This window comes from Chaetodon auriga, chromosome 15, assembly GCF_051107435.1.
Source record: "Chaetodon auriga isolate fChaAug3 chromosome 15, fChaAug3.hap1, whole genome shotgun sequence".
NCBI classification, from domain to species: domain Eukaryota; kingdom Metazoa; phylum Chordata; class Actinopteri; order Chaetodontiformes; family Chaetodontidae; genus Chaetodon; species Chaetodon auriga.
This window is the reverse complement of record NC_135088.1, coordinates 1127373-1150248: the sequence shown is the minus strand read 5'-3', so window position 1 is coordinate 1150248 and position 22876 is coordinate 1127373. Positions and strand designations below refer to the sequence as shown.

Genomic DNA, 22876 nt, shown 5'->3' with positions numbered 1-22876 from the left:
TGAAATAATTACAGCTGGTGTCCAGAACACAAACCTGCTCGAGTGTCTCACCAGCGACGAGTTCAACCCTGCTCCTCGTTAAAGGATCCTCTCTTAACTAAGAACTGTAAGTGCCATTCAGGAGGACCCCTAGTGGTGAGAAGAGAAACAGCCTCAGACCAGAGAAGCCCTGAGGACACTGGGTCCTACGGAGAGACATGAGACACCAGCAGCAGCAGGAGAAGCTGGTTGGTTGAAAAGAGCTGCATCGCTCTCCGTCTGCCTAAAAAAAAAACATTTTTCTCCTGTGATGATGACGAGGCGACGGACCCCTGACGAACTCAGGACCCCTCTACAGCTCTCTTCACCAGAGTGTGAACAACATACTTAGTTCTTAGCCCAAAACCACTGAGGACTGCGTCACCCCCCAGAAGACAGAGAGCCTTGTGACAGTAAGCCTGCAGCCGCTAACGAACGGCAGACAGCAGCCTGAGAGCCGGCGTGTAAACGTATCTGACTAAACCATGAGGTCAGTGAGAGTCCACCTGAGGAGGAAGTGACTCAGACAGATTCTATTCCAGGTTGTTTTTCCTGATTTAATCTGCCAGTTGAGGCTTTTCTCATTCAATACTTTGACAGCAACAGTAAGAATTCTGGCTTCACGATGAGCTGAGTGTGAAAATGACTGGCAGCAGACTGGTGAAGTTTGGTGTCATACTGGTTCTTTAATAAAAAGAAACTTCATGTGAGATGTTGTAATTAATGGATTTAACGGAGCTTTTTCCTCCCAGGTTGGATATCACAACTGTGGAAATGAAGTCCGGAGAGTTTTGGCTTCGACGTGAGTGAAAACAGACTCGTCGCTCCTCCTCCTGTCCTGTCCTGGATTCTGGTGAACCTGGATGCAGACGGTCGAGGGGCTGTGACATCACATCCTCTCAACGGGGTTGATGCCCAGGATGTCAAAGCATTTGGCCATGATGGCCGCCGTGGCCTCACAGAGCAGCATCCTCCACATGTTGACCTTCACCACCTCACCTGGAGAGACAACAAGTATTTCACTCCTTTAGTCCTCGGTAAGCAGGATTCGAGGAGCCGGTTACTTCCCAGATTCAGGTCCAGGTTGGTGAAATAGAAATATCTTATCAAATCTTCTTATCAGCAAAAAGCAAAGTAAGAACATTCAGTGTTGGCAGAGCTTTCATATTTAGCCCCAACCAGTGGGGGAACGAAGTGATTAAGTACTTCAGGTGAGTATTTCCATTTGATGCTGCTTTATACTTCCACTCTACTACATCTATCTAAAGAATACCAACATTTTAACGCCGGCCTTGATCTCGTCAAAGTCAGCAGGTAGAATTTACACAGATAAATGAACATTCACATTATTCCGTCTTTTCAAGTAAACATCAGGTCCCTCATACAAAACTGGGAAACCAGTGGGATTGTACATGTACTCAGATGAAGAAAAGGCAGGAAACAGCAGATAAGAAGGAAAAGAAAGAGCAGGGTGAGACGAGGTCGAGAGGAAGGAAGGGAGACAAATAAAGAGAGGGCCGATCGGAGAGATGTGAAACAGGCAGAGGTGAAGCTCAGAACGACACCAACAAACAACAAGAGGTCAGAGGGCACATTTAATGATGCTGCCGTCACACAGCGGCAGCCGACCACCAGCGGTCCCAGAGGATCAGTGACCTGAGCGTCTGCGCACACGCAGGCACGCACACACGCATGCACGCACACTCGTTCCATCAGTCAACGAAGCGAAATGGCGTAAAATAATGACCTCCAGCTGGGGTTACTGCTTCAGCGCTAACTGAGAATTAGCATAATTAAACAGCTCTGAGCCTGAAGTGTTAGCACTTCAGCGCACTGCAGGGATGAAATGCTAACAGGAACAAGTGGAGGGCTAACAGTCTTCAGACGGCTTTCAGTGAAAACCCTCTTAAACTAACTTCCTGTTAATTGGATAAATCCAGATGAGAGCAGAACATTAAGGAATTCCTGATCGTTTGTCTTCTTTTTGCACGTATGACCTCGATGTCATTCAAAAATGAGATGAGTGGATTATTCTTAGTAACTGCGTCATCGTGTGACGAGGTCGAACCCACACGACTGATGCACAGAGCCTAAGGCTAGTTTCCTGCAGCCACTGTTGCAGCTACTGTAGAAGAGCTGACCCCTGACCCCTGACCCCTGATTTCCTAACACATCTCCTCCTCCTCCCAGCGTACCTGTCTGTCGGTCCTTCTCCACGCAGTAGCAGCTGTCGTAGAACTCGGTGAAGGTGGTGGCGAGCTCGTACAGGTAGTCGCAGAGCGTGTGGAGCAGCAGGTCGTCCAGGATCTTCTGCAGGATCTCTGGGAAACGGAGGATGCACTTCCCCAGCTTCCACTCCTTCTCGTGGTCCAGCAGGACCTCCGTGGTCTCTGCCGCTTTCCTCAGAGTGGCCTCGTCAATGTTGGCCAGACGAGCTATGGACCTGCAGGAAGTCAGTGACAGCATTGTTAAAGACGTCACGGATTCCATCAGACAGTCAGCAACAATGAAAAAAAACACCTCGAGCATGTTGATTATTGGTTATTATTAGTTTTAGATGTGTTGGCAGGTGTATTTTATGAAACAGAGCCACGCTAGCTGTTTCCCTCTGCTTCTGGTCTTTATGCTAAGCTAATCGTTAACTGGCTCCAGACCCACACCAGCACGCAACAGCAGCATTGATCGTCTCATCTAACTATCAGCAAGAGAGCAGATAAGCAGCTTCGCCAGAATGTGGAACTATTATTCAAAATGCGTTATGCGCTTTAACACGGATGTGATTACGGTATTAAGAGATTAGCAAATGCTTCAGGTTTGGAGAACTACCTGCTACTGATGCAGAAGTCCTCAGAAATGACCAGTAAGTGAAGAAAACAGAGATACTTTCCACTGAAGATCATAAAAAACAAACCTCAGCAGTAAGAAGGTAATGATGTGTGATACTGTGCTGATTACAGAGTTAAGTCCATGAATACTGTGGAAAAATGACCTTGATATTACCTAATTATCATGAAAACATCCCCCTGTTATTACCTTGCTATAAAGAGGGGTAATTTAAGGATCGAGCTACAAGCGAGTTCACTTTTCTTGCCCAAGTCATGAGACGGCGTTGGCGTAGCAGCAGATCAAGGTGCAGCCAGTGCGTCCAGGATCTCCAGTGTTTACCGCCAGTCTGCTCCTTTTGTACCAGACAAAAAGGGCCTCAGACTGTGACACAGCTGCCTTTCATGTCGCCGTCTTTGTGATGGCAAAGAGGTTTCAGATCAGCAGAAACTCGCCTGTGTTCTAAAATCGAGGTTCATCTGTGGCAGATCAAACCAACAACAACATGCATTCGAGGCCTGAAAGCGGCTCAGTGTACAACATATTAAACACGGGGGCCTGCAGAGCAGACGCCTGCAGTCACGCTGATTTAAACTGAGCTTAAACACATCCTCGCTTCTTAAATACCACGATTGGCTCTTTTCTCTGTTTTTTGTCATTCTAAATGACGAGTTTTGATCCATTGGTCAAACAGAGGTTATTAGTGGACGTCACACTGGGGAAATCGACCAATACTGAATTTTTGATGTACCAATATTTCTTTTTTTAACACAAGCAAATAAGGAAAACAAACCTTTTTCATAACTTAAATTATTACTATTGTTTCTAAACTACCTCAAACACGCAGTTTATTTACCATTTTCCAACTGACATTTCTTGTTGCTTATTGGCCAAAATACATCGATATGAGTATTTTGTTTTCCTCGTCTTATCCCTGATGTCAAACACAGGGTGTTCCTGGTTCCAGAGGAGGCACCTGATTGAATACTGCCACACGCTGCTCTGATTAACTTCTGTGAGGTGAACGTACAAATCATCGATCATTCAATCACCTGAGCCGGATCAGACACATCCTGACGCACCTTAAACGTTGAATACGAGGCCTTGCTGTTAAACGTGGCTCCTCCACACGTTTCCCCTCAGGCTTAATAAGGCCAACACTGTGTTTCATAGTAAAGTAGGTATTTACTTCCACTTCAAAGTGCTGCAGAAAAGAAGAAATTCGTCTCTTTTTCTCCTAATTTCTTAGGAAGATTCCTGGAAAGAAGCGTGAAATTTGGCACTAATTCCAGCTAAAACAGAGACAGTGTTCAACTAGTAAACTGCTCGTTAATTAATCTTGACTTTGAGTCTTTCACTGGGTGAACAGGTCAGCTGAGCATGAAAACACGGTCAGTTCGTCTAAAGGAGGACATTCTGTGCCATTCAAAGAATAGGAAACGTGAAGTTTCTGATGATAAAAGAAGAAAGAATAAATATTCATGTGGTTTAAATGAAACCATTCTGAGGAAACTCCTGTGGACATCAGAAAGTGCTCTTCAAGGACAAACTATCAAACAACTTTCAGAGCATTTTCTCTCTAATTAGGACACAATGACATAAACTGCCTCCACAGTTTCACTTTTTTCCCAAACGTTTAATTGGGAAAGTAATCATCAGCTCATCCAGAGCTGAAGTTACTGCTCGCAGCCTCCGAGCTACAAGTGGCTGCTGTTCTGTCATTTTTCTATTACGACGCTCCGAGTTGAAGTCCGTCCGTGTGTCTGTCCTCGGCTCTTCTCTGACACTTGAACACCCACAGCAGGGGGGCGGCCACCACCGGTGAGCGCTCTATTGACTCAACGCAGGAACATCGAATCCTCTCAGGCGAGACTGCTCAAACCCCCCTTGCTAGAAAAAGAAGAGGAGATCAATCTTCGCCCGGCACTGTGCCACCCCAAGTCTAACACCTCCAGGGAAGCTGGAGGGGAAGGAGATCAGCGCAGCACTCCGCAGCCGGGAGACGGTCACTCGATACGGGGGATAAGGGGTGAGGAGAAATTGGGTCTCGCTGACTGGAAATACCCAGAAGACTAATCCCTCGCCACAAGCTCCCACAAGGGCCGGCGAGGCTGATCTGATACGGGTAATGAAAGTATACTGGTACTGGTGAGAGCTGCTTTAACAGGACCGGGTGGAGAGGAGGACACAGACCAGGGAGGAGTGTGTCCGAGCAACTCAATTTAACTTTGACAGTACTTTCAGCGTCCCAAAGAGACGAGCCAGGGTGCATGTCACTGCTCGTGTCTTGTGCTCCCTGATTAATAGATGGCTGCTTTCTTCCACATCACCATTAACTAATCAATGGCTGTTTGACACACGACACTGAGGCTTTGATTGGTGCAGAGTTTCAGCTTCAGTGACATCAGGACACACTGGTGTCCCCACGAGAGACAGCTTGTCTCTTCTTAAATCTTAATCATTACCGGGTTTCATGCTCTCTAAGGAGTCTACTACATAGCTTACTATGTTATGGTACTGCTAACATTTTAGCCTCTTAGCTTGTCCATATGCACAGTTAGCATGGAACACTTAGCATCTTCATATGCATACAGTTACCGCTGCAACATGCTTACCTTTAGCATGATACATGTTACATGCTTGAAGTATGTTGCATCAATGTTGAAATACAGCATTGGTGTCAGAGGTAGATGAAAAGTTCATTTTATTCCTCTTCAAAGCGCTCGACCCGTCAACACTTTGCTAGCTGGTGTGGCTAAAAGCAGTTATGGTTTGAGCTCTGTCTGCCTCTTTGTCAAACAGTCTCACACAGCAGATGTGACTCTATTTCAGATGATGGATTCATTCATTCAGAAATCAAATCTGAACCTCGGCTGAGAATGTTTGAGAAGTTTAGTGCTGAACTTTCACAGCAGTGCAGGAGCAGAATTCCCCTTCAGTCATGACACGAGCACGACAGCGGACCCTCACCTGATGCGGGTGAAGGCGTAGAGGAGGTACGCCGCCGTGTTGCCCCGGTCATCCAGCATCTTGTCAAACGAGAAGACGTAGTCGTTGATGCGGTTGTGGGAGAGGTCGGCGTACTTGATGCAGCCAAAAGCGACGGACCTCTGGGCTTTGGTCAGCTCCTCTGGGGTCAGGACCTGCAGAAAGACGACTTCAGTTTCATTTAATAAAGCAGAAATATTAATGACAGATATGGAGCTGTCTATCTTTTCCAATCACCATTCCCCCTTTAGAAAACTCTTTAGGCATTAAATATTCTGATAACTCTGTAGCTTTTATCAGCTTGTAATTACTGCAGGCAGCACTTCACCTTATGCTTCTCATAGTAAAACCAGTGAGTTGAATTTAATCCAAATAATGAATCTAATTCGCTAACTTCAGGCGAAGATTAAATTGACTTATTAAGTCATGGCCTTCCCTCGAATCTGACTGTGACGTGTCTGATACCACAGGGAGCGAACGGAGTGAGGAGGAAGATTATGCAGAACATTTTATGATCTCACTCGATGGGAAAACTAAAATTTCCAGTCAAGCAGAGCGTAAGGTCTGAGGAAACGACATAACAAAGAATGACAGGCCAAAGAATGACAGAAAAGATCCGACACGACAGGAAATAAAGGCACGGACGATAACGTGACGCATTATTATATAAGAGAATTGGAATAAATAGGACAGGAGCAGACAGAGAGAGATCATGACGTGGAATAAGAGACGAGAGCACGCTGACACGTAACAGGACAATGCAATTAGTCTGGCACTGCTCATAGACGGATTAGGATTTATTGTTTTTACTGTTGTGACGCTCTAAACCAACATCTTTGGCTTCTGGACACTTGGCTGGACAAACAAGCTTTATGAAGATGTCACTGAGGACTCTGGGAGCCGGTGATGGGCATTTTCTGTTATTTTACAGACTGAATGATTAACCGAAAATCAATCTACAGACTAATCAAATGGGCTCCAAACTGGGAGCGTAGAGGCACCGCAGCGAGGAGCAGAAAAGCTGATTTCATTTACAAACTAATAAGACAGCTCCGACGCGAGCGGAGCGATCAATATTCAGGTTAGCGAGATTTATTCACACTCCGACACACGTGAAGTCGGACGGACAGATTTTTGACGGGGAAGAAAGTAAAAAGCCTGAGCTCATTAATCAATCAGTCAAATCCAAACTATGAGGAGCACGTCCGGCGCTTCAACTCGCTGTCAAACAGCCGGAGAGTCCCGAGTCCTCAGTGAGGAAAAACTTCACCGAACACGGACACTAAAGAGGAGCGTCCACACAAACAGACTCAGAGCTCGTGTTCTGATGAAGTTAAATTAAATTCAGTCTCTTTTCTTACCAGTTTCCACAGAACTGCTGCTAAAAATTCAATCAATTCATGCATCAGAGGGAGATGTGGAGGAAGTTCTTTTGGCTGAAAGACGCTCAAGAAGCACTCAGTTAATCAATACTGAAAATAACTATTAGTCAAAGCAAGAGCTGCAACGAACAATTATTTTCATTATCGATCACTCGTCCTGACTGAATTACAGGTCAGAAAATAGGGTTAAAAACAAAAAAAAAAGATGAGGACTTCAGGTTACTCATTTCATCCAAAACCCCGAAATACTCAGTTTCGTATCACATACAAAGCAGCAAGTCCAATAATTTGGGAACATTCTGATTGTTGGACAGTCCTGTCCATGAGGAGGACTGGACCTAAGAGGTCAGAGCACAGCGTGACCCAACAGGGCGAGACCGGAAAGGACAGAACATGACAGACACAAAGGTATGAGACACTCGAAACAAACAAGAGGACAGAAGTGAATGATTGAAGACACGAGAACAGAAGCGAGTGTAACGGGACGCAACCGGAGAAAACAACATGTTAGCAGCAGCGGCGCTGCAGACTGAGGTTCAAGGAGGCCAGGGCTGGGGTTTGTTTTAATGAGGCAGGGTTAGCAGATGGTAGACGTGGGCACCGACCCAGACTGAGAGCAGAGCGCCAGGCGAGGGGGGCCTGCAGGGAAACAGTGCTGGCACCAGTTTCCCACAACCCTCTCAGCATTAAAATCACTGCAGTTCAACTGGAAGTCACTGACTGTTTACACTGCACCAGCCCTCCAGACAATACTTAACCAGGTCAGGTTCTGTTGTTTCTTCCCCATTTTTATCCCCCTGCAAGTCTCATTTCAGATACAAACCCCTCAACGTCAGAAGCTGCTCAAATTAACGGAAAAGTCAGCGTCTGCCGTGTGAGGCAAAGGGAAAACAAGAGCTAACAATAGGAAAAGGCTTGTCAACAGATGTTTTCTGGCTTCACTCTGGAGGCGGTGGAACAACCTGAGGTCAGGAGGTGAAACAGAACATCTCCTACAAGCCAGAATACGCTTCTTTTAACGAGGTACAGTTGAACCACAGAGGCGACCCAGTGATGAAGAGCGGAGCTGCAGAGGGATCCGACAGCACGCACTCGTCAAGCTCTGCCTGGATGAGGATCAGCGGTTTGTGATGAAGATTTCACGAGCTGAAGGTCAGGCTGAAGCGCGTCGGCCACGCAAAGCTCAATCCAAGGAAGGAAGAAATCTGATTCTATGACGTCTTCAAAGCATCTTCAGCTCAGCGTCGGAGTTTCAGCCCGATAACGACTTCAAGCAACATCAAGAAGCACCCAAGAACGGGTGAGAAGAAGACACTGGACTGCTCTGAAGTGGCCTGCTATGAGTCCTGATCTGAGTCCCACTGGAGGTCTGAGACGGCACCAATCAAACCTGAGAGCTGGACCAGTTTGCACAAGAAGACTGAGCCAAGCCAGCAGAGGAGACGTGCAGAAACCACATTCAGACTACGTCACTGTGACCCTGCTGCTTTCTCTGTTTCCTGTCACTGTAAATTAAATGTCTTTGGGTTTTGGATGAAGATGATTGAGGATGTCTGAGGACGTCTTCTTGAGCTTTGGAAACTTGATATTTTCTGATAATTAATCTCAGGATTGAAAAACTGACAGATTTATCAGTAATGAAAATTATAGTGGAAGCGCCATTTCCAGGCATTTAAAATCCACTGGACTGGCCAAAAACCCTCTTTCTGATCTGGTTCCTTTGTCTTTAAATCAGCTGAATGTCCAAAAATGTCCAACCAGCTAACTTCCTGCGGCCATGACAGGAGCAGCCTGAACTACACGTTCACAATACTCAAGTATTTGTATTTTATGCAGCTTTAAATATGCACTTTGTCTGACAGGCTCCTGTCCTTGTCCTGTGGAAACCACGCATCTCCAAACGTGTTGATTTTGACTGTGATAAACTGAAGGGTGACGTGTTCTGCTGCTTCAAAAGCCAAATAAACTCTTTAAAAGCCTGTTGAATTAGATGGAAAAAGCATCATCACGAAGCTGCAAACAGGCTGTTTTTCTTCATGACATCACTTTTTAGAGATTTTCACAGTGTAGTAAAAGTACTTTTACTTTACTTTAAAGGATCTGAAGACTTCTTCCACTGCTGATGAAGCCAATATATTGTATATGTTATGATTCAGTGCTATTGGTTCATCATTTGCCTGATCCATTTCCAAAAGCTCAGAGTTTTTCTCTTTCCTTCCTCGAATGTGAGGGAGACCGACGCGTTTCCAGCAACGAGACACAAACACAGACAGAAGAGGCGTCGACGTGGCCGCAGACACGACGAGGTTCAAGCTCACAAAAGATGAGCATGATGAAAAGATGGAGGGGATGAAGAGAAGAGCCGGAGCGAGCGTGTGATCAAGAGACCGCACGCACTCGGGTCCTCCTCAGAGCTCGGCAGCCAAGAAGAAACGCTGCCGGTGGCGTCGTTTCACATTTCAGCCGCGGCCGTCTCCAGACGTGATCAGAGGGATCCGGGGTTTGGCTCCAGCCAGACAAATTAATGGCTACTGTCGAGTGAGGCGGTCATTACTGTAAAATAAGCCTCGTCATTCAGGGCGAACGGAAAGCCGGCCCAAGCGGAAATAATGAGCTGCTCACTGGACCGGCTCCTTCTCGCTAAATGGCTGCTTATCAAAGATTCAACATTTGACACAAAATATTGATACGAGATGATTTGAATACAAGCTGAAATAATGTGAAACACTCGGCCAAAAACGATCCTCGCGGACTCTGATGAGGGAGGGTTTCACAGAGCTTCAGCACTTATTCTGAGGAGAAATTAGAGAAACAAAGCAGACTGATGATTAAATATGAAGCAGCAGGTCGGAAATAAAACACCTCAGAAAGCTTTCAGGAAGTTCAACATTCACCTCAGACACGTGACAGCATTAAAACAACCCCTGCGGCGCTGCGGCCCTTCGTCTTCTTCGTTTTGTTTTGAGTAATGTCACTAATACATTTAAGCAGAGTGCTGAGCTGTTCTGTGTTCCTCCTGGGCTACTACTGACTTCACTGTTTGGTTTTAAAGAGTCTTGAACCTCTGATCACACCTGTGATGTGCGTCACATCCACAGACTGAAACATGGACGTCGTCTCCATGATGTCACCCACAAGTTTCTGAGGAGCCACCGTGAAGCTCAGTGACAGTGACTCCGGCCGTCGCGATCGCACCAGTGCCTGACTCCACCGACACTCCCAGCTAATCCCAAAATGGGCAAAGAGGTGGAGCGTGGGTGGAGCTGAGATGGGCTAAATGAAGCCTGGAACCAGCTGTCACTCAAAGCTGCCATGGCCATCATTATGCATAACTTTAAAACATGTTGATTTCTCATATGGGGGTCTATGGGGAATGACCTGGATTTAAACACTAAGATCACTGTGGAGCGTGTACCACTGATCTGTGCTGCTTTCTCCCTGTTTAACTCTCACGTCGTCAACCTGAAGCTACTTTCTTTTCCACCTTAAGGCTAGTGCTCCCACAACAACCACCTTTACTCCTTGACTTGACCTTCTGTTCGTGTCCTCCTCCTGCACAAGGGTCGATAAAGGGTCTAACCAGCCGTGCAGACAGCTTCGCTTCTATTATGCTGTTATCATTATTTTCATCATTGTAATTCCTTTTCTTATTAGTGTTGTTGTCTTTCCAGAACGAACACCCCTGCTTGGAAAAAGACTAATCTGCCCAGTCTTCTAACTGCATCTCACAGCCTTCATCAATAAATGCTCCCTTTGCTGCGGATAATTCACAAAGCACGGCGTCACGTCTCCCAGGGACGTTTCCTCATTAGAAAGTGGTTCCAGTGTCTGTTATCCAGATGCTAACATCTTAAAACGTGGACAAATAAAACCCAAACTGCCTGCATGGATGGAGACAATGAACCGACACGTAAACAGTACTTTCTGCCATGCGCGGCCTCAACTTTGCTTTGAACCCACTTAGCTGCTCTCATTCACCGGGTCTCAAGTTTATGAGACAGCAAACGTGTCCTAAGCAGAGGGCAACTGTTTTATGATGGAAAAGTAAAAGCTCATGTGGAAGGGAAGTGAGGGACAAGGTCTCTCTCTGCACCTTCATGTCCTCACCTTGTCTCTGTCCTTCTCTTTCAGCTTGTCCATGGACCTCTTCAGTCCCTCCTCCAGCAGGTCCATCAGCCTCACCGTGTCTCCAGACCGGGTCTTAAACTTCTTCCTGGGCGACAAACACAAACTTCAGTGAGAGGAGGCGACTGCTGAACTCTTTCAGTCAAGAAACAAACAAACTGGGAAACAAAAGAAATAATTATGAGCCTGTGTCGAGTCAGACGCCTCAACATCCCCGAACAGAACTCTGCAGCAGGTAGCGAGGTTAGACGTTCTGTCGACAGTAATTAACATGACAACAAACTATTAGATTACTTCTGCTTGCCGACGCCTCGGGGCGATACATTTTGCACAATCAAGCAAATCAGATGAGCATTACAAGCAGAACAAGAGCCAAAAATTTAATAACCCCCCTTTCTTCTCTGTTTACTTGCAGCTATAAGAGCCCCCTCCTGTGGCTGCGTTAAGCCCTTATTGTCTGGATGAGCGATTATGAAAACAGCATGATAAATTTCTAATGGAGGCTGGAGTCGCGCAGACACTGTGGGGCCAATTTACACCCCCTCAGGTTACTGCGGGGCGTTCAGCGGCACGTTCGTTATGGCCTCGGCCAAGCGTAACATCAACCTCCTGCTTGGTCTCGGCTCTTCTTCTCTGGACGACTGATCGGGACAAAACAACTGGTGAGATGATAGAGCTGCTCACCTGACGGCCACACACCAATCACTGCTTACTATTACAGGAAATAAACAGTACATGTGGAAGACGTGGTCTGGTACACGCACTGGAAGCACAAATAAATGAACTGCCACGACAGCAGAACAGGGACTGTGACGTGAAGAATGAGAGAAGAAGAAAGATGGGAATGAGGAGGAGGAGGAGGAGAAGGAGAGAGAAGAGGAGGGAGGCCGAGTACAAGTAAAATGGGACCGAAAATGGAAGAAAAAGTGGAATGAGAAGAGGAGAAGAAGAAGATAAGGAAGAAAAGGGGAGGTGAAGATAAGGAGAGGAAGGAGGAGGTGGTGAGGGAAACATGTATGCAGAATATGCAGGAGAAGAAGAGGAGGAAGGAGAAAGAGGAAAGGAGGAAACAGAAGCAGAAAACAAGGAAGAGGAGGAGAGAAGGAAAGGATCAGAAAGTGGAAGAACATGAAGAAGAAAACAAAGAGAACACAAGGAAGAAGAAGACAAAGACAAACATGAAGAAGAAAACAAAGAAGAACATGAAGAAGAAAACAAAGAAGAACATGAAGAAGAAGGCGAAGAAGACGACAAAGCAGAACCACCACTGCGGCCAAAGAGTCCACAGAATGAAACATCAGACGCTCTGGTTGCTTCCTGATGGATTTTCAGAGTTTCAACATTTCCATCAGTGATGGAAACGTTTTACTGAAGTTAAATGTTTTTTAACGTAACAGAGAGAAAGTCTAATGATTAAATACTCAAACTACGCGACTGCCTGACACCGTCATGTTTATTTTTTATTCTTTACAAATCTTCCAGAGTTGGACCGTTTTTGCTTTTGAAGTCTCAGAACTTTCACTAATCTAACTTCTGTCCTCGTCCAGCCTCAAATCTCAAGGTCAGGCCTTCAAACGCTCCGACCACAGCTTCAGGTGAGCCCGGCACCGGCGCCTCTAACTGGCTCTCATCAGCAGCCGTTCGGCGAACCGAGCACACTGAATCTGCAGTGGAGGAATTCAGTCCGTTCAGCTGTGCTAATCAGTCATTTCAACCATTTCTTCCTCGTTTCTAATCCCTGAAAAGCTCTGCAAAATGCTAATCAGTTTGCCTGTTCTCAATTTGAACTTCAAACCTGTGATGAACGGAGGTCTGTCTACCGTCGAGAGCCTGTACCTCTGAATCTCTCTGATGACCGACGCCTTCGTGCTCAGCTTCAACACATCATCTGACAAAGAGGAAACTGATCGCACTTATTCTGCTTTCAAGCGTCTCTTAAATCCAATATTCTTCTCCAACTTTTAATTACTGTTGTCCACCTACTGTAAAACTTTTCTTCTCCCTCCTCTTCCTCGCATGCCGAGTAATAACAGTTCAAATACTGACTGTCTGGCCACATATTTTCCTTTTTATGGCCAATGCAGTCGTGTAGTAAAGCTGTGTTTGTATATGTGATAATAAATGCGATAAAAGCATGAAGCGGTGCTGGTAAAGATACAGTGAAGGACATCCGGATGATTACAGCGAGGAGCTGCTCGTCTCTGCTGCTGCTCTGATGACGGTGATTTGGAGTCGTGTTAAACTGTTATTAGTCTGCACACAGAGAAAACACTCGCTCCTTTAATGCTCTCTGTGTCGAGCGTCAGGGTCGCACAGCCACAGCGCCTCCATATTTAAACATTTAACGTTCACCTGCCTTTACTGACTGAGCCGTGGATTCATCCTTTTAATTCCAAGGCGCAGACGGTGCTTTTGTTAATTCGGGAGATTTGCTTATTCACGTTGCTGCTGAGAGGTTGATAAGAAGATCCACACCATTCTTCTATCTGTTGGATTAGCATGAAGTTAAAGCCATGAGGCAGCACATCCTAACCTTTAAACAAAAAAAAATGTTTACAGGAACAAATGGAGATGATAAGAAGCCAGGAGACAATTAGCTTAGCTTAGCATAATGACTGGGAGCAGGGGGAAACAGCTAGCCGTCCGCCATCTGCACCATCTGCACCATCCGTCTCCACTCACTTGTCTTCCCCCAGCACCACTCCAAAGCCTGCGTGCTCCACCCGGGTCACCTGGGGGTTGTACCAGCCAATCATCTGAGCCACAGCAAACACCACCTGAAAGTGTGTGCCCTAAAAGAGAGAACACAAACACACTCAGTGACACACAGCACAGTGTATTTCACTGAATACTGACAATAAATCTGAAGCTTGAACACTGAACACCAGGTACAGCTGAGTCTGACGGGAAACTCCTTGGTTTGGAGATGTTTGCTCATTAAGTTACGCTCACATTTATACTTTTACTGATGGTGTCATTTCACGCAAAACCTCATGGTGGCGCTAGAGGAAAGGTCTGAGAGTCATTAGGATTCATCCTCCCCCTTTGAGATATTGTATTTGTCATGTGTGTAAAAACTTGGACAACCTGAACGTCATTGGTCCTTTCTGCAGCACATCACTGCTCCTGCTAAATGAACCTTCCTCAGCTTTAGTTCCAGTCAGCCTGCAGACACTGAGCCCCTCCCTCTCCTCCCTCCCTCTCTCCTGCTGCTTGTGTCTGCTGAGGATGATGACGATGTCTTCATAACCACCATCTTAAAGCCAGCCTGCAGTCGGAGACTTCTTAAAGTTTTCAGCCTCCAACAGGTGCAGGGAGCACCACATGGTGACTTCTGGAGATGATGTGATTGAGCTTAGTTAAGTTTTAAATCTCGATGTGACAGATATGATCTGCAGAGGCGGATCTGTGTCTGCAGGAAACCAGCCGATGCTTCGTCTGTGCTCTTTATGACGCAGCTCGTTTCTGAAACACTGAAGTGTTAAACTTTGTTAAAACTTCTCCTCAATGCCACCAGTCAAAAACTCCTGAATTTAAAGGATATTTTCTGTTGCAGAGCAGTGAAACAAAGGGTCCCTCTGCTCCCCATTAAGATTTTTTTTTGCCCCGCTCCTCTTTCTGTCGTCCATGTTTGCAGCCTTCTCGTCCCTCCACCCACCTGTCCGCTGTCAGTGATGTAGATGATGATGTCGCCTTTCTCCTCAAAGAGTCTCTGGTGCAGGGCTGCGAGGTCCGACGTGTCGTAGGTGTAGCCGCCGTCAGACTTGACGATGGTGAGGGGGATGGACTGACCGGGGGCAAAGACGATCTTCCGACCCTCGTCCAGCTGCACAAAGCCTGGGGAATGACAGAGGGAAGGGAAAGATGGATGGATCGGTGAGGATGGTACACAGGGGAGGGAGGGAAGAGTGGGATGGGATGGGATGGGGAGAGAAATTAGAACAAATACATAGTTTTAAGACAGAAATAATATGGGAGTGATTGGAGGAGGAAAAGGAGAAAGAGGAGGTAATGAGTGAAATGGAGAATGGAAAAAGTGCCAGAAAAGAGAGGGTTGAGGGTAAAAGGGAGGAAATTAGACCAAAAGGAAACATTGAAACAGGAGACTGAAGGACATTCGTGGGACAACACTGCCCTCTGGTGGTCAGAACAGGAAACAACAGACTACAATTTCAAAGGAGGATTCTGAGTGTATTAAAGTGGATGGAAAATGAATCAAAACGGCAAATAAAAGGAAATGTTTCTGCCTCTGCTGCACACTGACCTTTCTCCTCAAACTCCTTCACCACCTCCGTCATCTTGTCCTGATAGTACGACTCTCCTCTCTCGATGATCGTGACGTCCAGGCAGTTGTAAACCCTCTGAAACTCTGAAACACAAACAATCTAAGTTCTCTGTTTTTAAGACCCTTCCCGTCAGGAAGCTGTTTAATTCCTGCTGACAGAGCCGCACACACACAGAGCATCAGCAGCTTTGTGTGTTAGTGAGGATCACTCCTTTAATATTACACACTCAGAAACTTTTCTACCTTTGCGGGAAACATCACAGATGAGGTTCCAGGCTTTCATGAAGTCCGGCTCTCTGCTCTGCAGCTTGACAACACACTGATAGGCTCGCTTCTTGAACTCCTCGTCATTGTCAAAACGCTTCTTCGACTCCTGGTTGAGGGAAGAGGAGGAGGAGGAGGAGGAGGGGGAGGAGAAGGATGCAAGGCAAAGAAAGAATATGAGACAAACAGAAGACAAAAAAAGTAGATGTGAAAAGCAAATGAGGTGTGGAGAGAAACGAGGGAAGACGACAGCAGAGAGAACAGATGATGTCGTCGTTTGTTCATCTTCAGCGTTCACACAACGTACACACGCCACACTGCAGGCACACAATATCTGTGCATCAACTGACAGTGAATTTCATTAGATTGACTTTCTGTAATTGATATTAACTGTCTTTCATTGTTTATTTACGTCATTTATCAAACCATTTCCCCTCTGAGCACATTTCAGGTCAATCTGCACTTAATGATTTCAATAAAAACTACGACAGGCGACACAGAGCATCTGAAACTGATGGTTTTAGTTCCCTGAACCTACTGAGTGACTGCAGCTGTGAGTTACTGCCTGTGGAGCCGCAGGAGAAAACAGAGAAACAGAAACTGACTTTGTAGAAGGCCTGCAGGTCACCGATGGGCGGGGAGATGGTCAGGTAGTCTGGGAACTTATCCTGCAGGTGGGCGATCAGCATCCCAAACTGGGTCCCCCAGTCTCCCACGTGGTTCAACCTGAGAACGACGAAAACAAGAGTCAAGAACTGGCAAAATCCCAGAGACATGTTTCACTTTGAGGCCTTTACCAAGTAGCTCTGAACTTTCATGCTATGCTGTTTGTAGTATTACTGTAGAAGTCATGATCTCCAGTGTTAGCACATTAGCATGATAGATGTATCAATGCTACTTGCTGCTTGTTCCAAGCTAATTGTTAACGTGCATACAGTTAGCATTGCAACACACTGAAATGTTAACTGTCGTGTCAGTTAACTTCCAATAGATTCTATATTTTAATGCTAACTGCAGGTATATTAGCATGCTAACACTGACTGCGCTTTAGGTTGACAGGTGGAGCGCTAATATGCTAAAATGATTACTGCTACACGCTAAAGCAGTTAACGCCTAATAGCTGTTTCCATGCATACTAATACAAGCTGTAGGGATGTGCTTTAGATTATTATTATTATATTAATGGAACACTGGCTCTGTTAGCATGCTGATATGCTAACATAAACCTTTAACTCAAGCCGAGTCTTAATTGCTGTGAGGCTATAATGTTCATTAGAGCAACATGAATTTGCCTTTAAGTCTTGTTCCTTCAGTCTGACAAACTGAACATTCTGTCTGCATTACATTTCCTTCAAAACTTATTCTTTGTTGTAAATCGCGTATAAACATGGCGTCCAGCAGACGGGGCTGGTTTCAGACGCAGCAGGCTTCGTGAATGGCGACCGCTCTGACCTGAGAACGTCGTAGCCCAGAAACTCAAAGAGCCGACATGTGCTCTCCCCGATGATGGTGGAGCGCAGGTGGCCCACGTGCATCTCTTTGGCAATGTTAGGGGAGGAGAAGTCCACCACCACCTGTGCAACACACACACACACCCTGAATGTTGTCAGGCAGGTAGGACATCCCACCTCTCATGATGTAAAGCTGTTAAATACAACCTTCACTCTATAAAAGCTGGGACACTGTGCACAAGCATCAAGGAAGTCAGTGAGGTGTAACATCAAATACATCGTCTTTGTACTGTTTTCAGTTGAGCATATGTCAAAAAGGATTAGCAGGCTATCAGACTGGGTTGTATATCTGCATGTGGCTACATGCTACATGACGAACCTTCTTCCTGGAGGCCAGTGGGGGGGGCTTCACCCCGTTTATTAGCAGGTTGCTTAACAGTCTGGACACAAACGCCCTCTTCAGGTGGATGTTAATGAACCCTGAAGACACAAATTACAGATACTGTCAGGTTTACATGGTTTCTCCTTGGGAAACTCTATAAAACGTAGACAGGAAGCAGGAAGCAGCGAGGAAATCTCTCCCCGACGCTGCATCCAGCAGCTGAATCAGATGTTTTGTACCTGGTCCTGCGATTTCAGTTCTCTGGATGAGTTCGTTGTCGGGAAGGTTCTGGATGATCCTCTCTGCGATTTCCCTCGGGTTGATTTTCATTCCCTTCGCCTTCAGCATCTGCAGCGGCGCAAAGTCAGAGACGGCTCAGCTTCAAATGATTAAACTGATACAAGAAGCACCAATTTGCTCGCTTTCTATCCCAGAGAGAAACTTCTCCTGAGCTGCCAGACAGCTGACATCAGCACATCCCTGCTGATCTCCAAACAGCTGAACAGTGTGTGTAGAGAACAAAAAGCTTCTAAACATACTCACATCACAACCAACTTGTAAAAATGGGATATTGAGTCAAAGTGATCTCTGAAGACAAGCCTGTTTATTACTGAACAGAAAAGGTGTCGAAGGAAAATCAAGGCTAGAAATTTCACCAAATTCAAGACGTCTGAACAATTTCAGGATCTGCAGACTCACTGAAAGATTCATTTAAGCCGAGTTAAAGAGTCCTTTTCTGACTTGGCAGCCTCACCTGGGCCATGGCCATGGCACTGTTGCACTGGTAGTCTCCAAACTTGGCCTGCTGATTGGGCGTGACGGCCAGCGGGGGGTTGTCCAGCTCGGGGCAGGAAGCCCGGATGGCCTCGCCGAAAACCTCCTGGAGCCGCTGGTTGATGTTCAGCATGGACTGAGCGCAGTGAGTCCTCTCCTCCTGCAGGCCCTGAGGACACACAGCAGACCAGCTTCACCAACACGTGAAGGAGGAGGAAGAGGAGGAAACCACAGGGGAGCTTTGATGAAGAGCTGAATGTAATTAGCCACATTTTGGAGAGGTAGTGAGTGTCTGAACAAACGTACAGGTGGAGAGTTGACAAGTTCATTTATGTTGCAGAAGTGATCTGAAAAGTTTGTTTTACAATGTTGTTCTGAAAAAAATAAAATCTTCATCATTATGTAATACATCACACAGCAAGTTCATCAGAGCGACAACACTGCACACCACTAATCATTCAAATGTAAGCATTGTTGTGTTTGTCAATAAAATCATGGAAAACTAGCAAACAGTAAATGATCACTGTCATGACTCAAAGGATGCTGAGCTTTCATAGGACTGACTGAACGTGCTGTGATGCAGCCTGAAGTCTGCATTCGTGCCAAAGGGATGATTGGGACTCTTCATCTTTGCATCAGTTTACTGCTTCTGTTCTGCATCGACCTCAAAATCTATTTTAATTCAAGACACTGTGATCGTGTAAAATACAATAAACTACTGTGAAATCACAGAAGCACAGCAAACCACAGATTACCCTGCTGTCAAAGACAATCCATGAAGTGCAACCTTTTGATCAAATGTTAACGATGTTAGGTAAGAATTTAAAGGGCCAGTGTGGAGAGTTTAGTGGCATCTAGTGGTGAGGCTGCAGACTGCAGTAAACTGAACACCCCTCGCCTTTCACTCCACTTCCAAGCATGAACCAAGACCTACAGAGGCTGTGAAACTCGTGAAAAACACAACAGACAGAGCAGGCACAGGTTTGTCCATTCTGGGCTACTGTAGAACACGGCTGTGCAGCATGGCAGACTGTGTGGAAGAGCAGCCACTCCCTCCAGATATAAAGAGCTAAAAACCACAACAATTCTTGTTTTCAGGTGATTATGCATTAATGAAAACACGATTATGAATATTACTTTCCATTTCTGCCACATTCTGCTGACAGAGCCCCCAAAATCTCACACACTGGTTCTTTAAAGGTCAGTTTGGCTCTTTCCATTGGCAGCGTTTGAATTCAGATGCTGTGTCTAAAGAATCTGCTGTGCACCTTCAGACCAGAGAGCGCCCCCTGCTGCACTCCTGCGGCGTCACTCACCCTCTTTAGGATGTTGAGGCGGTACTTCAGCTTGGTGTTTTCATCCCGCAGCTCGTCCAGACGTGCAGATGAGTTCAGGTTCTGGGGGTTTTTTAGACTCTCGATCTCTGCGGAGAGACTCTGAATCTCCCGCTCCTGCAAGAAAAAAAGAAGACAGGATCTCTAATATTTTCAGATTCAGAATGACTTAAGGTTTCTGAGGATAAGATAAACTAGGCAATAAAGAGTTTTATTACACCTCCAGATCAGTAATCAAAATCTAAAGCTGCCTCACTGTCAGTGCAGGATGCAAAGTTTAAAGTGAACTGAAAGTCCCTGAAACTCATGTGTCACTCATATTAAATCGTGACTGTGTTGTGTTGGCTGAATTGTTTTTAAATACATTTTATTTATTGTGTACTATGACAGATAAACCACACAGGATCCTGTTCGGGACCACTAGAGGGCCCCACACAGCATTTTAATAAGCTGTCCAAACAGTTAATTGTGAACTTGTTACTTGTGTCTGTGACATGTACCTTTCAGTTTTATTTGACTAATTGCTAATTTTACTGTGTAAAAAAGTTAACGTTGGTACGAACTTTTCTTCATGGAAATTTATTCGCACAATAATTCATTTAGCTATTATTTCCTTGGTTTTTAATAGAGTCCATAAGATCTTGGAGTAAATTCGGCAGCTCACTTCACGACGCCTTCGTATCAATGAAAACACTCTTTTACAGGCACATCACGCTACTCGCTGGTGTGCCGTCACTGTTCACTGGGACGATCGACGACCTGACGAAGGACAGCAAAATCAAATTACATTTTTTTCGGTAATAAGTGGGGTTTGATGCAAGGGTTGTTAGCCGAAATTGAGGGAGAACGCCACGTATTCGGCCGACATTCCTCATTTTGTTCTGCCATGTGGTTGTTTCTACTCATAAGCAGAACCACGAGAAAGTGAAAGATTGTTTAACGAAGTCTGGCGCTGCGTCTGCTTCTACAGACCGGTGTAGCTCTCTGACGGACGCCGGTAGTCTCTCTCTCTCTCTCTCTCTCTCTCTCTCTCTCACACACACACACACACACACACACACACAGTTAGCCTCCTAGCTAACGTTAGCTACATTCCCCACAAACCGGGTGCTTACCTGCTGCTGCAGTCGGGCTGTGTACTCGGTTACAGGGTCTCCCATCTTCCCGGGACACTGGAGTGAAACTCTTCCGACGGCTGGATGTGGAGTCTCGTGGCTGATGAAACAAACCGCGAGAGAAGGAAGAACTCCACAACTTTCAGCTATACTTCCGGAATTGCAACGTCCTCATCTTCTTCTTCTTCTTTGGGTTACTGGCGGATCTCAACCAAAGATGCATACCGCCCCCTCCTGGACGCATGTAGAAACGTGGTTTTAAATCTGAGTTGATGGGGTGAACGTACAAATATTTATTCCAGTGTTGCACTGAAATACACATTTTAGGTTTTTATACATGTACTACTATTTCTTAGTACTTAGGATTTAGGCACTTTTATTCCATCAAACAAAAGAAACAACATTCCATCACTAAAAACTAAAAGATCTACACGTTTGTCAAAATCCAAACAATACAATTTCTAGAATATATATAATGCACTAAAAATCTGGACTGCAACTATTTTTTATTGAATGTTTGTTTTTGTCAAGCAGTTCTGGTCACCCCGAAAAAGGAAACGTGCAACACTTCCACATTTAAACTAAATAAAAGCAGTTCAAAATGCAATTTCATGACCGGAAACAAAAACCCGACACACATCAAAATAGAAGAGAAGAACTTTTTTTTATTTGTTGTGAAACTACAAAACATATTGTTTGTTTGGTTTTTTTGTGCTGGTGAAATATTTACAACTCTGGTCGACAGTACAGTGTCTGAGAATAAAATTCACAGCTTTTCGGGACTCTCGCGATAAAAAGAAAAACAGGAAAAGCACACCCAAATCACAAAGTGCAATAAATACATGCTGTATGTTTCTCATAGCCGCCTCCTTACACATTACCAGGTTCATCACCAGTCGTAATACAAACAGATTCATTAAAAAAAGAAAAGAAAAAAAAAAAAAAAACAGAACAAAACCAATGATCAAATGAGGAAGAAAAAATGCACTTGAACGTGAAAACAAACAATTATATCACAACCTACATGATGAAAAAAGATTTGAGACTAACAGCACTTGTTTTCTCTGAATGATCGTGATTTCTCGTAGCAAAAACCTACATTCCTTCATCCAGATGTTATTTATACATAAACGAGCTGATTTCAGGTTAAACAACAATCGATCACGGACTTTAAACACGCAGTTCTGATGCTCACACTACAGTCCTACTCTGAAGGAGGAGACACACACGCGTCACATCAGAAGAATCAATGCAAACGCCTCCACGTGTCCAGCGTCTCTCACATCAGACGATGGCGGCCGGGTTTGGACATTTAAGACAACAAAAACAAAGAAAGGTCACGTGTTGCTCTCCAAAGGCACTCTCTCATTGGACTCCAAAGGCGCTCATTCGTTTCACAGCGTTCCTGCTACGGTAAAACCCTCAGCCCGGCCACGGCACGCCGCCGCGTTCACGCTGCAGGAGGCATCACGTGACCGCTTCTGTCACACGACTCAACACACGTTCAGCTTTGACTCTTTTCAGCAGGAAACAAACAGAATAACAGTGACGGCTGCTGCTGTGGCCTCAGTCTGAACAGTCGGGTTTTTATGATGCTCCAGTTTTCATCTGCCCTGTTTGGCCAGATACTAAAAAAGGCCATGCTACATACACATTCAGTGGCCACTTTATTAGGTACAATCTGTTGCAATTCAGTTCAACAGCTCTGCCATGAATTCTACCTCTACAAATCCACAGTGCTGAGGTTTTCTGAACGTGTTAATTCAATTACAACATGTTTATTATAGAGGCCATAGTTATGTTTTTTTGTTCTTCCCATTAAGAAACATGAGGGGGCAGAATATTAGAGACGCCACCACTAAGACCGCAATGATAACGAATATTACTGAATTAACACGTCAGAAAACAGCAGACTTCGTGGCGCACCAGCTCTAT

General features: G+C 45.4%; 1 protein-coding gene across 1 annotated transcript; it reads right to left on the bottom strand.

Annotated features, from left to right (window-relative positions):
- Positions 1-686: 686 nt before the first annotated feature.
- rars1 (arginyl-tRNA synthetase 1) lies at positions 687-21123 on the bottom strand. Its single transcript, XM_076751285.1, has 15 exons — positions 20942-21123; positions 19809-19943; positions 18473-18661; positions 17958-18066; positions 17716-17816; positions 17338-17459; positions 16491-16611; positions 15865-15994; positions 15601-15705; positions 14995-15173; positions 14019-14128; positions 11319-11424; positions 5812-5984; positions 2214-2461; positions 687-1017 (listed from the first exon to the last, which is right to left on the bottom strand). Exons 1-15 carry the CDS (start codon positions 20984-20986, stop codon positions 908-910), a joined length of 1983 nt encoding a protein of 660 aa, XP_076607400.1. The 5' UTR covers positions 20987-21123; the 3' UTR covers positions 687-907.
- Positions 21124-22876: the final 1753 nt, after the last annotated feature.

Excerpts from the sequence above, each read along its gene's own strand:
- rars1 (XM_076751285.1), bottom strand. The coding sequence starts at position 20,986 with ATGGGAGACCCTGTAACCGAGTACACAGCCCGACTGCAGCAGCAG. Across the intron at positions 18,662-19,808 it reads GCCTCAACATCCTAAAGAGG|GGCCTGCAGGAGGAGAGGAC; the intron begins GTGAGTGACGCC and ends GTGTGTCCTCAG. Across the intron at positions 15,174-15,600 it reads GAAGGAGTTTGAGGAGAAAG|GCTTTGTGCAGCTGGACGAG; the intron begins GTCAGTGTGCAG and ends GTCATTCCCCAG.